The sequence below is a fragment of the Acipenser ruthenus genome, chromosome 50 (assembly GCF_902713425.1).
Source record: "Acipenser ruthenus chromosome 50, fAciRut3.2 maternal haplotype, whole genome shotgun sequence".
Classification (NCBI taxonomy): Eukaryota; Metazoa; Chordata; class Actinopteri; order Acipenseriformes; family Acipenseridae; genus Acipenser; species Acipenser ruthenus.
In genome coordinates, this window is record NC_081238.1 from 5,491,625 (window position 1) to 5,505,324 (window position 13,700).

Here is a 13,700-nt window from a genome sequence, read left to right on the forward strand (position 1 = left end):
GGCACCCAACAAACGCCAGTACAACACCGCTCCAGAAAGAGGCCCTGACGTAAACAGGATGATACGCGCTGAGCCCCGTCCAAAGGCTTTTATTAGCAATTCAAACTACTGAACTGACCAGGCGAGGTGACCGCTAACACCAGCGAGAGCGCCGCACTGCCTCACTCCCAGCGAGTGCGCTGCACTGCCGCACTCCACACGCGCATTCCTGAGAAACGAACGCGCTCTATGTTTACAATGTATTCCTAAAAATAAGTCAAGTTTTCAACTGTGTACGTGTCCATCACAATAAATCTCTCAATACTGTCGTTGTATATTTATAAATACTAAAAGAAACGAAGTCAATTCAATGACAGACATGTCCTATATTGAGAACTGCTAGTTCGTTTCAGTATTTCTAAATGTGTACGTGATCGTATAACAGTTCTGGCAACAAATATCTGGATCCGCTGAACATGTAATGTAGTGACAGCCACAGATACTCGTAGGAGCATTTACATTCATCATTGTTTATTAATGCGATTACTGTAACAATACATTATGAATAATTCAAGATTTTTTAAAAAAACCTGCGCATTTAAAAACACAACAATTGATGCACATTATTGAGCGCGCTGAGCTCTGCAGTACACGTGGAATTTAGAAGCGTCAACGCGCAGGACAGTCACAGGTGTTAGTGGTCATTTCTTGTTAATGAATTAGTGTGAATATCTCTATAAAAGCTCTTGGGCGGCGGTGGAATAGTATCGTCCTGTTTTCACGATGGAGTTATTTCTGAGCAGTGTTTTGTTGGCCCTTTGCTGTATTCCCTTTGCAGCACCACAGGACGGTATAGTATCAATAACCTATTGTGGGGTTAGGAGGGACCCGGTCTCTGTGTACTAGATAAACACATGCTGGCCAATTCATTTGTTAAGTGATCATTATGGCTTCTGCGTTTATGTAATTGTTTTTTTAGAAGTGGTATTTTTGCTGCATAGTTTCTTTTCCACTCCCAGTACAATGTTGCCGGTCAGTTCATTGCGCAGTGTATAAACTGCTGGTGACGGTGGAGTTTTCTGTTTCTATAAAAACACTCTAAACCACGAGGCGTTTAGTCACGAGTTGTATTAAACTGCACAAGTAGACCTACTATGAGTAAGTATGTATCCATACACAAGATCTAATGCATCGCTTATTTACAAGTAGCTCTAAAGTTTGTACACCTTGTATCTAGTTTTGTACTAAAAGGACAAGTTTAGTTTCTACCTGTGTTTGTAACACTCATTTACAATAAAATTATTAGTTCTCTGTTGGATGTTCTTAATAAAGACTCTGGGCTTTTTATTGATTGCTCAATTGTGGATAGTTAAAACCGTTTGATTTCTTGCTTTCATTTGGGATGTGTAAGTATTTAAATAGTGCAATAGCTGAAGTTGTTTCTACCTGGCTTTCAATTGCTGGCCGTGCTGCAGTTCAGACTCTCTCCAATGATCTAGCTGCAGTTGCACCATGTGATGTGCTGCACAGGTACCATTGCCGTATATGATGACATCTGAACATCCTTAATGTGCAAAGGGAGTATATCAATGTAAATTTGAGGTCTAACATTAAGACCACATATATAATGAATAGTCTTAATTGCCAGCCTCGCACTGACTGAATTGTGTTCCTTGTGAAGGGGTGTGAAATGTTTCAATCTCTCCCCTGTAGCTGGGACTGTAGTCTGTGGTGTGGACTCTGTCAGTGTGAGAGTGTTGCTGAACATTGGGCAGGCTCTTCCCCTGGACCCCAAAGGCTTTCTATTGGGAAGCTGCTCTCCGTCCACTGGCAGCTACAACACTGTGCAGTTCCAATCCGGGCTGCTTGACTGCAGGTTTATGCGCATGGTAAGTGGCCGCTCATTCTTTCTAGTATTTCCAGTTCAGGCCCCCATTCATTTCTTTTCCACATGAAGATGGTTTCTCCTTTCATCCCTCTGGCTTCCCAGCTTTATGTTCTGCAACGGGCTCACTGTCGGGATATTGGAACTGTTCACCCAGGAACTACGTTTATTTACACTTGGGCTAATATTACAAATATATGGACCACTGCAGCTGTACCCATAATGCTCCTGGCAATGACCACTTTGCCTGCCTGTATGCAGCTTCCACTCCATAGGAAACACTGTTGGCTTTTAATGGGGAGAACAAATGGGATTTTGCTTTTAAACTGCTGTGGTCTTTTATCCATTTCTTTGCCCAGGTTACTTCCAGCATCATCAGTTACATGAATGTGCTGACGTACCAGCCCACCCAGAGTGGCTTCTACCAGACTCCATTCACTCAGGCTATTGTGTGCACCTACACCAAGTGAGTACTGCGGAGCTGTCTTCTCTACTTGTAGGTCTTGAACCCTTCCCTTTGCTGCCCCCTCTTGGCAGCAGTGAATGGTGCAGCTGCAAGCTGACTTGGTTTTTGTTCCAGTGGGAGCTGTAGTATGACCAGCATGTGGAGAAACCTGATTTAAAATGACCTCCCTAATGAGTGTCTTTTACTCCCTTTAACCTCTCATGCATTCAAGGAGCTGTTGCAATTGCTATTCACCTCTATAGAGTTGGTGCTCCCCATAGGTTTAGTTCAGTTTCATAAAGGCATTCCTCTGCTGATTTACAAACTGTTTTGATGTGTTGCTGCTCTAACCAAAGCTCTCTACCTGTGTCTTCTGCAGACTTTCTGGCTGGACTCCTCCAGTGTATAACCCTGCACTTGGGGATGCTTCTGGGTTTGGGAAGCTGGAGTTTACTATGGGGTTTATGAATGGTGAGTTTGCTGTCCTGCGATGTACCCTTGGTCTATTAGTTTGGAAAGGCATCCAGTGCAACAGTAACCTGGCAGAGGCAGCAGCCTGTGCTGCTCATTGGGTCATTTCCTCCATTCCAGTAGAACATGTTGAGCTAATTCCTCTGGTGCTGGTCAATGCTGCTTTCTCTTGGCTAGTGAGGAGTTGGGAGGATTACTGTTCTCATGCTCCCCTCCTTTTGTCAGAGGAATTCTCAGCCCCCCGCACCTCCAGTCTGTTCTTCCTGGGGTCCCCCATCAACATCGCAGCCGCAGTGAAGCAGCAATTCCACATGCCGCTGATGGTCTACGTGGAAGAGTGTGTCGCTGCCAGCACTCCACAGCTGAGCCCTTCAAGCCAGACCTACCCCCTCATCGCCAACCACGGGTAGATATTCACTGGAAGCTGTATAGGAAATGTACAGTTTAAATCTGAATGTTTAGCACTTGGGAGCACAGTAGTCCTGCTTTGCAAACTGTGCCACCTTTTTACAAGGGGCGCTCAGAAAAAGGGGTGCAGTGTGCTTGTGTCCTTGTAATACTACCTTGGCCTCAGACCCTAGTGGTCCCCAGTCCTGGTGAGAGCCTCCTCCTGCTCAGTGCTCCCGTTTCCCCCTGCAGATGCTTTGTAGACAGCCAGACTGCTAGCTCCAGGTTTCTGCCCAGAGTCCAGACCTCCGAGATCCGTCTTGTTGTCCAGGCCTTCAAGTTTACACAACTGAACACAGATGTGAGTATCTGATGGGTTAATATGGTTTGTATTGGAGGGCACAGGGCAGCTAGTTACCATGATTTTATGTCTGGTGTGGTTTTTTTTTTCTTGGTGAGTATCTGATGCTGTGCTTGTAGTGTGTGTGTAATGCTTTTGTAAGTACACTTCCAAGGTCCTAGAGCAATGTTCATGATCTGAATGCACCTGAAGCAAATGCTCAGTGTGAGTTGCTTTTTATTTTAAAATACATTATTTTTCCTAGGTCTATATCCATTGCCAGCTGCTGGCCTGGGACCCTGCCCAGCTCGGTAACCCCACCAAGAAAGCTTGTTCATTCAACCAGAGATCCAGGAGGTAAGGACTGGACACTGCTGAGTCTGCGCTCTCTGTTCCAGGGCTGTGAGGTCCCGTTAACCAACACCGCAGGGACCCAGGACTAGTGTCTTTCATTTGATCTGCACAACATCAGTTCTGTGCCTCCTTACAGTTATGTGGAGAATTTAATTGAAATGCACTTTCACTGTCACCAGGAACTGGGATAACGAGGCGTGTGTGCAAGTCCCTGGGGAGCCACTTGTGCTAAAGAGTCCTAAACAATTCTAAATCTATATTGTGGCACTTTCTCTGCATGTATAGTTCACCCCTGCATTTCTACATGTTCATATAGTGGGTGTCTGTCATTGGACATTCATTCTGCTGCTCTATCCAGTAGAAGTCTATTGCACTGTTCTTGGTTTCAATGTCCTGTTTTATTGCAGCTGGGAGCTCCTGGATAACCCTGGTCAGAGCTCTGTGTGCAGCTGCTGTACCTCCAACTGCAATATGAGGAAGAGGAGGGACACGGGTAAATGCTGCTATTTGTATATGCTGTAAATACACAGGTAGCTGCAGGGTTTAATTGGGTTATAATGCAATGGTGACTGACCTTAATTGTATGGCAGCCAACAAATGATGCTCAAATAGGGGTGCAGCGCCTCTGGTATTGGTTACCAAAGACCTGCTCCCCCTTCCAGCCAGAGAGGCTGCTTGTTCTTGCTGGTACTCTGCTCAATGGCGTGTTGGCCACAAAGCTTGGGTTGTTTTCATCTAGCCTCAGTCTGCCCCCTGCTGTAGTGACTGGTACGGCATGAGGCATTGCTGTAAAGCAGCAGGTCCTGTTTCTAACCAGGCTCCCCTTTTCTCCTGAGCAGCTGAAGAGGGACTGAGACACACTGCAGTGCTGGGACCCCTGAGGATCCTTCCTGAAGAGCTGTCTGCTGGAAGCCAGGAATTCTACCAGAGGAGCCCTGCTCTATCACTGGAGGGTAAGTTGAGCCTGCAGTCTACAATCCTGTGTACACGTGGCTTGCATGTATAAACATGGCCCTGACTTCATCTTTACAGTACTTTCTGCTGAAGGATTGAAGATGTGCGTTACTAGTTCTGCCAAAACCTTCAAATGTTTCTATTATTGGAACACAGGGACTTTGCCCACCCCTACAACAGGGTCCCAAGTGTACCTCCCTGCAGGTCCTAAAGCAACAGACTCCTATTGAAGCTGCTCCTGGGCACTGTAAAGACCATGCCTGCACTGGGAACCCTTCCTGTTCCTAACCCTTTCTCTTCTCTCCCAGAACCCCAGCTGGCTCTGGCCTGGCTTCCTGTCCTGGCTGCTCCCTTGCTCCTGATGGCTCTCCTGGGAGCCCTGTCTCTGGGCTACTACATATGCGTGTGGCGTCATCCCAGACTCTGCTCCAAGTCCAGCAGTGAGCTTCTCATTCCTGCCCCCCACTGATGAAATGCACACAGCAGTCGGCACGGTTTCCAGCAGCTCGCCAGCACAGCAATACTGATTTCGTCTTTTGTATGCTGAAATAAAATGTCTGCATAAATCTCCTCTGGTCTGTCTGATTTCTGCCATGGAGTAACTTTTAGGAATGTGTGTAGATGTTTTAAGGGAATTTAACCTCTTTCTGCTGGATAAATGATCATACTGCAGAACTGAATAACATGATTGGTACATGGCTTCTGTAGCAACCTTTCCAAAAACAAGTAGAGTACAGTGCCTTGCATAAGTAGTCACCACCCTTGGACTTTTCCACATTTTGTAGTTAAAACCTGGAATTAATTTGATTTAATTGGGATTTTTACCATTTGATTTACACAACATACTTAACTTTGAAAATTTAATTGAAAAGCACTTTTTTATTGACACAAGTTATAAGACATTTGTTGGTTGCATAAGTATTTACACCCTGAGTCAATACTTGGTAGAAGCACCTTTGGTAGCAATTACAGCTGTGAGCCATATTGGGTAAGTTTCTAACAGCTTTGCCCATTCTTAGTAAAATTGCTCAAGTTCTGTCCCATTGGATAGGGACTGTTGGTGAACAGCAATTTTCAAGTCTTGCTACAGATTCTCAATCGGATTGAGGTCTGGGCTTTGACTGGGACAATCTAAGACAGTCGTGTTCTTGTTTTGGCTGTGTGTTTAGGGTCATTGTCCTGCTGGAAGGTGAACCTGTGCCCCAGTCCCAGGTCTCTTGCAGACTGAAACAGGTTTTTTTTTTTCTCTGTATTTGGCTCCATCCATCTTGCTCTCAATCCTGACCAGTTTCCCAGTCCCTGCCAATGAAAAGCATCCCCATAACATGATGCTGCCACCACCATGCTTCACCGTGGGGATGGTTTTCTCAGGGTGATGAGCAGTGTTGGCTTTGCGCCACACATAGCATTTTGCGTTAAAGCTAAAAGTTCAATTTTGGTCTCCTCAGACTAGAGAACCTTTTTCCACATGTTTGCTGTGTCTCTGTGATAGAGAGAAAGGATCAATGCTGTAAATCTCCCTCCCAACTAGAAAGGGTGCTGTGTAAAGGTGAGGGTATGCTGCCTCCTAGATTTGCCACCTCGGTGGTAGGTGGAAAACAGAAGGTGACTATATTAGGAGGGGCGCGTAGCTGCAACTACTCCGGACGATTCCATTGCAGTCAGCTGCGTGGCAGACCTCTATTGGAGAAACCATGGCGACGCGATGACTGCAGGGAGGAGTTTGCTGGGTACAAAGGGGAAGCAGCTACGTCAGTACCTGGGCTTTTGCGCTGAGAGAAATGAGCCACCAGCCGGAGCTGTTCTCGTTTTGTTTTGTGTTACGTGCTGTCTGTGTTTGTCTTTACAGCGGAGGAGTAGAAGCGAGGGGCTGCAGCCACTGAGCCAGCACAATCCCCGGAGCACTTCCCTCACAGCACGGCACCAACCACTCACCACAATCCCTGGAATAACAGAGCACAGTTTTCGTGCACGGAGGATTGTGGATTAGGAGTGTTTTTCTTTTGTTATTTTTGTTATTTTGTTTCTTATACTTTATTAATAAATCACGGACATTTTGGGAGAATCTGGTTCGGATGTTGTATTTATTGCACCTCGTCACTCGCATCCTGTCACAGTCTCCAAAATGTTTGCTGTGTCTCCCACATGCCTTTTGGCAAGATCCAAACGGGATTTGATAAGGGTTTTTTTTCAGCAATGGCTTTCTTCTCGCCACACTTCCATAAAGCCCAGCTTTGTGAAGCATCCGGGTTATAGTTGTCCCATGGACGGTTTCTCCCATCTCAGCTGTGGATCTCTCCAGCTCCTTCAGAGTTACCATTGGCCTCTTGGTTGTTTCTCTGACTAATGCCCTCCTTACCTGGTCACTGAGTTGTGGTGGACGGCTTTCTTTAGGCAGAGTCATGGTTGTGCCATATTCTTTCCATTTTTTAATAATGCATTTAACGGTGCTCCGGGGGATGTTTAAAGTTTGGGATATTTTTTTATAACCCAACCCTGATTGGTGCTTCTCCAGAACTTTATCCCGGACTTGTTTTGATAGCTCCTTGGTCTTCATGATGCTGTTTGTTTAGATATGCTCTCTAACAAACTCTGGGGCCTTCCAGAAACAGGTGTATTTAATCTGAGATCATGTGACACTTGAATTGCACACAGGTGGACTCCATTCAACTAATTATGTGACTTCTGAAGGCAATTGGTTGCACCAGAGCTTATTTAGGAGTGTAACAGCAAAGGGGGTGAATACTTATGCAATCAAGACTTTTCAGTTTTTTATTTGTAAATAATGTTGATATTACGGACTATTTTGCGTAGATCAGTGACAAAATTCCAGGTTGTAACACTACAAAATGTGGAAAAGTCCAAGGGGGGTGAATACTATGCAAGGCACTGTAGTTCTATATTTCTCACAATTAAACTAAAGTAGTTTTGGAAGATCATTAAACCTAGGTTTATAAAACTGTGGTTTCTTGACAAGTTTTGGCTCCAGGTTTTTATTTTGGGATAATATTTAGTTTCTGGTTGCCAGAATGTAAAGGTCCTTCTAACTAAATGTTTGTTTCCTGCCCAGATGATTTTGAACCTAAAACTTGATATAAATCACCATGCTTAACTTGTGTTTTTGTGAAACTATAGTTTCAGAAAATAAACTTTAGTTTCCTACAGATTAGGAAATTCCGTTTAGCATAACCAAGTCTAATCTTCAATTTCTATTTAATTACAGCTTGCGTTTGGAGTTATAATTTCATGTCTACAAATTATATATTTTCCCCATAATAAAGCATGGCTCTATTTATTTTGTAGCCTGAACTATTTTAACATAACTACTTTTGCAAACAGACAACAAATGGGGGGGCGAGGGGATTGTGTGAAATTTTCCCATCTTGAAAAGCATTCAATTGGATTTAGCTGTCCAGCACTGTAGAGCAGTCACACTGGCCAGCAATATCAGTGTTGATGCATTGGGCAAGTGTTGGGTGACCACGTTTGTAAGGAAATGTGATAGTCCATAGTAATACATTGTTATGTATGGTACATTCAATGGAGAGATATTGAGCACAGAGTTTAGGTGGGGTATTTTGGAATGCAGTCTGACTAGATTGAGAGTAGATATGACCATTTATGGGCATTTGTGGAAAGGGTCTCTGTTCTGCTCTGTTTTGGTTGATAGCATGGGGGGATGGGAGAATCTCAAAGAATCTACACATGCAAAGGAATGTGGGAGAGGCTTAAAGACTGGCCACGTACACAGGTTTAAGTGGGGACGGTCTCAAATGATGCCATTATAGGGGAGTGTTCTATGTTATTAAAAAGTGATTGCAGCCATTATCTGGGGCACAGATTCCATCCGCTGTGACCCAGAGTATTTGTCTCTGCTTTCTTCAAATAGTTCTATTCTTGTATTACACCAATAAACATATTTTTGGCTTCACTGATATTGTTTTTCAGGTTTCATCAATTTTTCCCTACATGTTGGTAATGTGTTAGCAGCCCCTGTTCACATGATCTGCTGAAACAATGGATTGCGCAGGTAAGAACTGGGATTGTATTCCATGGATTATTGCATCACCATCATTCCATATGATGTCATAGCCTGTTTGTTCAAACTGCAAATATACGGTAAGTTTCAGCCTCTTAAGTTGACAGATTGTAGCTTCCAGTCATTTTCCATAGTGTTGTTTCAAATCGGACCGGAGTGGACATGGATTCTTTAAACAACTCCAGTCTTCTGTCTACACCTCTGCTGGGTTCAAACAGCTGGAGTGTCAGCAGAGTGTTTGCTGTAGAGGAGCTGGGATTCAAACCCCATTTCAGCACTATTACCTCAGGAAGCACCTTGATTCTCTTTCTTCAGTGCTAGCAGCAGGGCTCATTTGTGCCGGATTCAACCGCATCACAGATCCCATACCTTTCTGTCTGACAGGCGAGAATTATACAGTTTGCAAATGATGAGCTGTATCAATTAATCTTTTTACAAGAAAAAAAAAACTCTATATACATAACAAAAAATAAATAAAACTTTTTCTGTTTCATGACAAGAATATTTTAGGATGTGACTTTACTCACATTTTTACAACCCAGATGGTGAAACCCTTAAAAAACAAGCGCAGTGGACACAGATTTTTTTTAACAATCTTCAGTAGGTTGAGCTTTATCAAATGTAATCAATATTAGAACATTATCTTGTTTAAATAATCCTAGGGAAATGGCACAACTGGGCTTACAGGGGATTTGATACACATTGAAAAAAAAGACTCCACTTCCATAATAATAATAATAATAATAAACATTTATATAGGGCAATTCATGTACAATACAATTCAAAGCGCTTTACATACAGAAAAAAATACAATAATACAAATGTATTGTATTAAACAGATGTACACTATAAAGACTCTGTGTGGCAAAGTGCCCGCCCCTGTGTGTATTTTGTGTGTTATGTGTTGTATGTTGCGTGCGTGTGTTAAATGTTGGTGTATAGATTGGTACACGGGATATAAACGGGTCTGTGTTTCACGTGTGTGTAAAAGTGTAGATTTGTATTTAGGCACGAGGAGAGCACAAATCACTTCACGTGCTGGTTAAATGTAATATGTGAGCACGGGGTTGCACAGAATTAATTCACGTGCTGGGATTCAAGTGAATAATTAATTAGTAATTGAATCCCAGCACAACAGTATAAATAGGCACATTTTTAGTCACTCATGGTTAGGTGTTCGGAAGAGGAGAACGGGTGAGAGAGAGAAGGAGAAACGTAAAGTGAAAGATCGTAAATATAAGTGTTTGTTCTCACCGTGTTTGTTTGTCTCCGTTTCACCTGTGTGTTAGTGTCTAGTCGTTTTGTCTGTCTGTTTATTTTGGCGCAAGTGCCGTGTCCCGTGTTTTTGTGTTTAAAACCTTTTATTTTCTGTTCTGTTGATTAAATCCTGAGCGCGATCACGCGCCCAGCTTCACCAAACCACATCTCTGTCTGTTTATTGCCTGCTTCTGGTCTGACGCCACCCACTCTGGCCGTCTTTGTGACACGTGGTGTCATCGTGGGATAGCCGCGCCTCCAAGCGTCAGACCAGGAGGGGTTTGGATTAAAAAAAAAAAAAAAAAAAAAAAAAAAATATTATGGCAGAAGACGCCATCAAACTGCGGGGCTGGTTCCTGGAGAATGCTGGGCTGGAAGCCCAGGCTCTACCCATAGTCGTCCGGGGCCTGTGGATGATGGACAGTGTGAGATGGGAGGCATATCAGGAGGAACACACCCCAAACACCTTGGAGGAAGGTGTGGAGTTTCTCCTCAGCTACCTGGAGGCAACGATAAAAGGAACAGCAGCCCAGGTAGCAGGCCCACCAGCAGAGGGTGAATGCCTGCTGTCCCCATCTCCACCAGCAGAGGGTGAGTACCTGCTGTCCCCATCTCCACCAGCAGAGGGTGAATGCCTGCTGGTTTTGCCTCCACAGCCTGAGTGGGAGGAGCCCGAACGTCCTACGCCTGAGTGGGAGGAGCCCGAACGTCCTACGCCTGAGTGGGAGGAGCCCGAACGTCCTACGCCTGAGTGGGAGGAGCCCGAACGTCCTACGCCTGAGTGGGAGGAGCCCGAACGTCCTACGCCTGAGTGGGAGGAGCCCGAACATCCTACGCCTGAGTGGGGGGAGCCCGAACGTCCTACGCCCAAGAGGGAGGAGTTGGTGCGTCCACAGCCCAAGAGGGAGGAGTCGGTGCGTCCACAGCCCAAAAGGGAGGAGTCGGTGCGTCCACAGCCCAAAAGGGAGGAGTCGGTGCGTCCACAGCCCAAAAGGGAGGAGTCGGTGCGTCCACAGCCCAAAGGGAGGCAAGTCGGGGCTTCCACAGCCCTGGGACCCAAGCCACCAGCAGAGGGAAAATGCCTGCTGGTTCAGCCCCAAGAGCCGGAAGGGGAGGAGTTACAGGCTCAACCCCCTGAAAATTTTTGGGGGGGAGAGGGGCAGGAGGCTGGTGTCCCCCAGCAGCCTCTATTCATGCTGCTGAAGGCAGCACGGGGCGCACCAGCCCAGCCGCCACAGCGGAGGGAGCCAGCGCCGCCAGGAGCAGAGGAGCTGCCTCTGCCTCCGCCACCTCCACCGGCAGGAACAGAGCAGCAGGAGCTGCCTCTGTCTCCGCCACCTCCACCGGCAGGAACAGAGCAGCAGGAGCTGCCTCTGTCTCCGCCACCTCCACCGGCAGGAACAGAGCAGCAGGAGCTGCCTCTGTCTCCGCCACCTCCACCGGAAGGAGCAGAGGAGCAGGAGCTGCCTCTGCCTCCGCCACCTCCACCGCTTCCTCCACTAGGAGCAGAGGAGCTGGAGCTGCCTCTGCCTCCACCACCGCCAGGAGCAGAGGAGCTGGAGCTGCCTCTGCCTCCACCACCGCCAGGAGCAGAGGAGCTGGAGCTGCCTCTGCCTCCACCACCGCCAGGAGCAGAGGAGCTGGAGCTGCCTCTGCCTCCACCACCGCCAGGAGCAGAGGAGCTGGAGCTGCCTCTGCTTCCGCCACCGCCCGGAGCAGAGGAGCAGGAGCTGCCTCTGCTGCCCGTACCTCCACAGGGAGTACGGTGGCCGGAGCCCCAGAAAGGGGAGCTGCCGGCCACGAAGAGGGGGGACGAGGTCTGGAGACCACTTTCCCCAGCAGCAGTTTCGCTGCAGGAGTTCTTGTGGCCGGAGCCCCACAGGAGGGAGCTGCCGGCTACGAAGAAGGGGGAGGTCGGGGGACCACCTGCCCCCGCAGCTTTTTCGCTGCAGGACGGGACCAGCATGCTGTCAGCCGTGCCACTACCGGCAGGGGAGCTGACAGCATTTCCAGCCATGGGCCCACTGAAGCCTCCCTTCCCAGCCCGAGACTTTGGCCTGGACTGCTGGGTATTTAAGGGGGGAGGTGGCCGTTGAGGCCATGTGTGCTTTGCACAGGGGGGGGTATATGTGGCAAAGTGCCCGCCCCTGTGTGTATTTTGTGTGTTATGTGTTGTATGTTGCGTGCGTGTGTTAAATGTTGGTGTATAGATTGGTACACGGGATATAAACGGGTCTGTGTTTCACGTGTGTGTAAAAGTGTAGATTTGTATTTAGGCACGAGGAGAGCACAAATCACTTCACGTGCTGGTTAAATGTAATATGTGAGCACGGGGTTGCACAGAATTAATTCACGTGCTGGGATTCAAGTGAATAATTAATTAGTAATTGAATCCCAGCACAACAGTATAAATAGGCACATTTTTAGTCACTCATGGTTAGGTGTTCGGAAGAGGAGAACGGGTGAGAGAGAGAAGGAGAAACGTAAAGTGAAAGATCGTAAATATAAGTGTTTGTTCTCACCGTGTTTGTTTGTCTCCGTTTCACCTGTGTGTTAGTGTCTAGTCGTTTTGTCTGTCTGTTTATTTTGGCGCAAGTGCCGTGTCCCGTGTTTTTGTGTTTAAAACCTTTTATTTTCTGTTCTGTTGATTAAATCCTGAGCGCGATCACGCGCCCAGCTTCACCAAACCACATCTCTGTCTGTTTATTGCCTGCTTCTGGTCTGACGCCACCCACTCTGGCCGTCTTTGTGACACTCTGTTTCAATGCAGTACATACACAACGAGACCAGTCACTATACCTTCCACCAAGAGGCACCCAGTAAAACACCAGTACAACACCGCTCCAGAAAGAAGCCATGACACAATTGGGAGTGAGATATTGAGAGTGAGACAAGTTGAGAGGATTTCTTAGGTTGCTTACGAGGCTTGAGAGGGGGCAAGATTTTGAGAGTTTAAGAGTGAGACCAGTTTGAGAGGGATGGCAAGATTGAGGGATGGAGTTTGGGAATGGTGCTTAGTAACATTGAGGTTAGATATTGATAGCAGGACGAGATAGGGTAGACGAAGAGTTTTCCCTTCTCGTCGGGTCAGGCATCATCCTCTGGCTGCTGAGTGACGTAGCGAGGGAGACACAAAAAGAGCAAAGGATTAGATATAAACACTTTCCGCCGGGTCAGGCAGCATCCTCCGACTGCTGGGTGACGTAGCGAGGGAGACACGAGAAGAGCAAAGGATTAGATATAAACACTCTCCGCCGGGTCAGGCAGCATCCTCCGACTGCTTTGTGATGTAAAAGTGAGAGAGAAATAGCAAAGTTTAGACACATAACATACAACAAATCTGACTCTCACTCCCGACGGGTCAGGCAGCATCCTCTGGCTGCTGGGCGTTTAGTGGAGCAAGAGACAGGAAGGGGACGAACAGGACAAAAGGACAGATCCTTCACAACTCAGTGCAGCATGCTCAGGCAGCTAAGCTGGCATCTGGGTGGCGTGGAGAGCTTTGGAAAAGTGGGACAGCAAGGTTGAGGCCTGGAAGGATTAGCGCATAAGCAGCAGAAGAATAGGATGTGGCCGTGGGTCCCCTCAG

The 13,700-nt window shown here is 46.7% G+C and overlaps 1 protein-coding gene across 1 annotated transcript; it reads left to right on the top strand.

Moving 5' to 3' along the window:
* The first annotated feature begins 685 nt into the window (after positions 1-685).
* Positions 686-5,386, top strand: LOC131721974 (zona pellucida sperm-binding protein 3-like). The gene is made up of 10 exons (XM_059015420.1): positions 686-829; positions 1,693-1,868; positions 2,224-2,330; positions 2,689-2,780; positions 3,006-3,186; positions 3,420-3,528; positions 3,773-3,864; positions 4,269-4,354; positions 4,701-4,814; positions 5,124-5,386. Exons 1-10 carry the CDS (start codon positions 763-765, stop codon positions 5,282-5,284), a joined length of 1,185 nt encoding a protein of 394 aa, XP_058871403.1. The 5' UTR covers positions 686-762; the 3' UTR covers positions 5,285-5,386.
* The last annotated feature ends 8,314 nt before the right edge of the window (positions 5,387-13,700 follow it).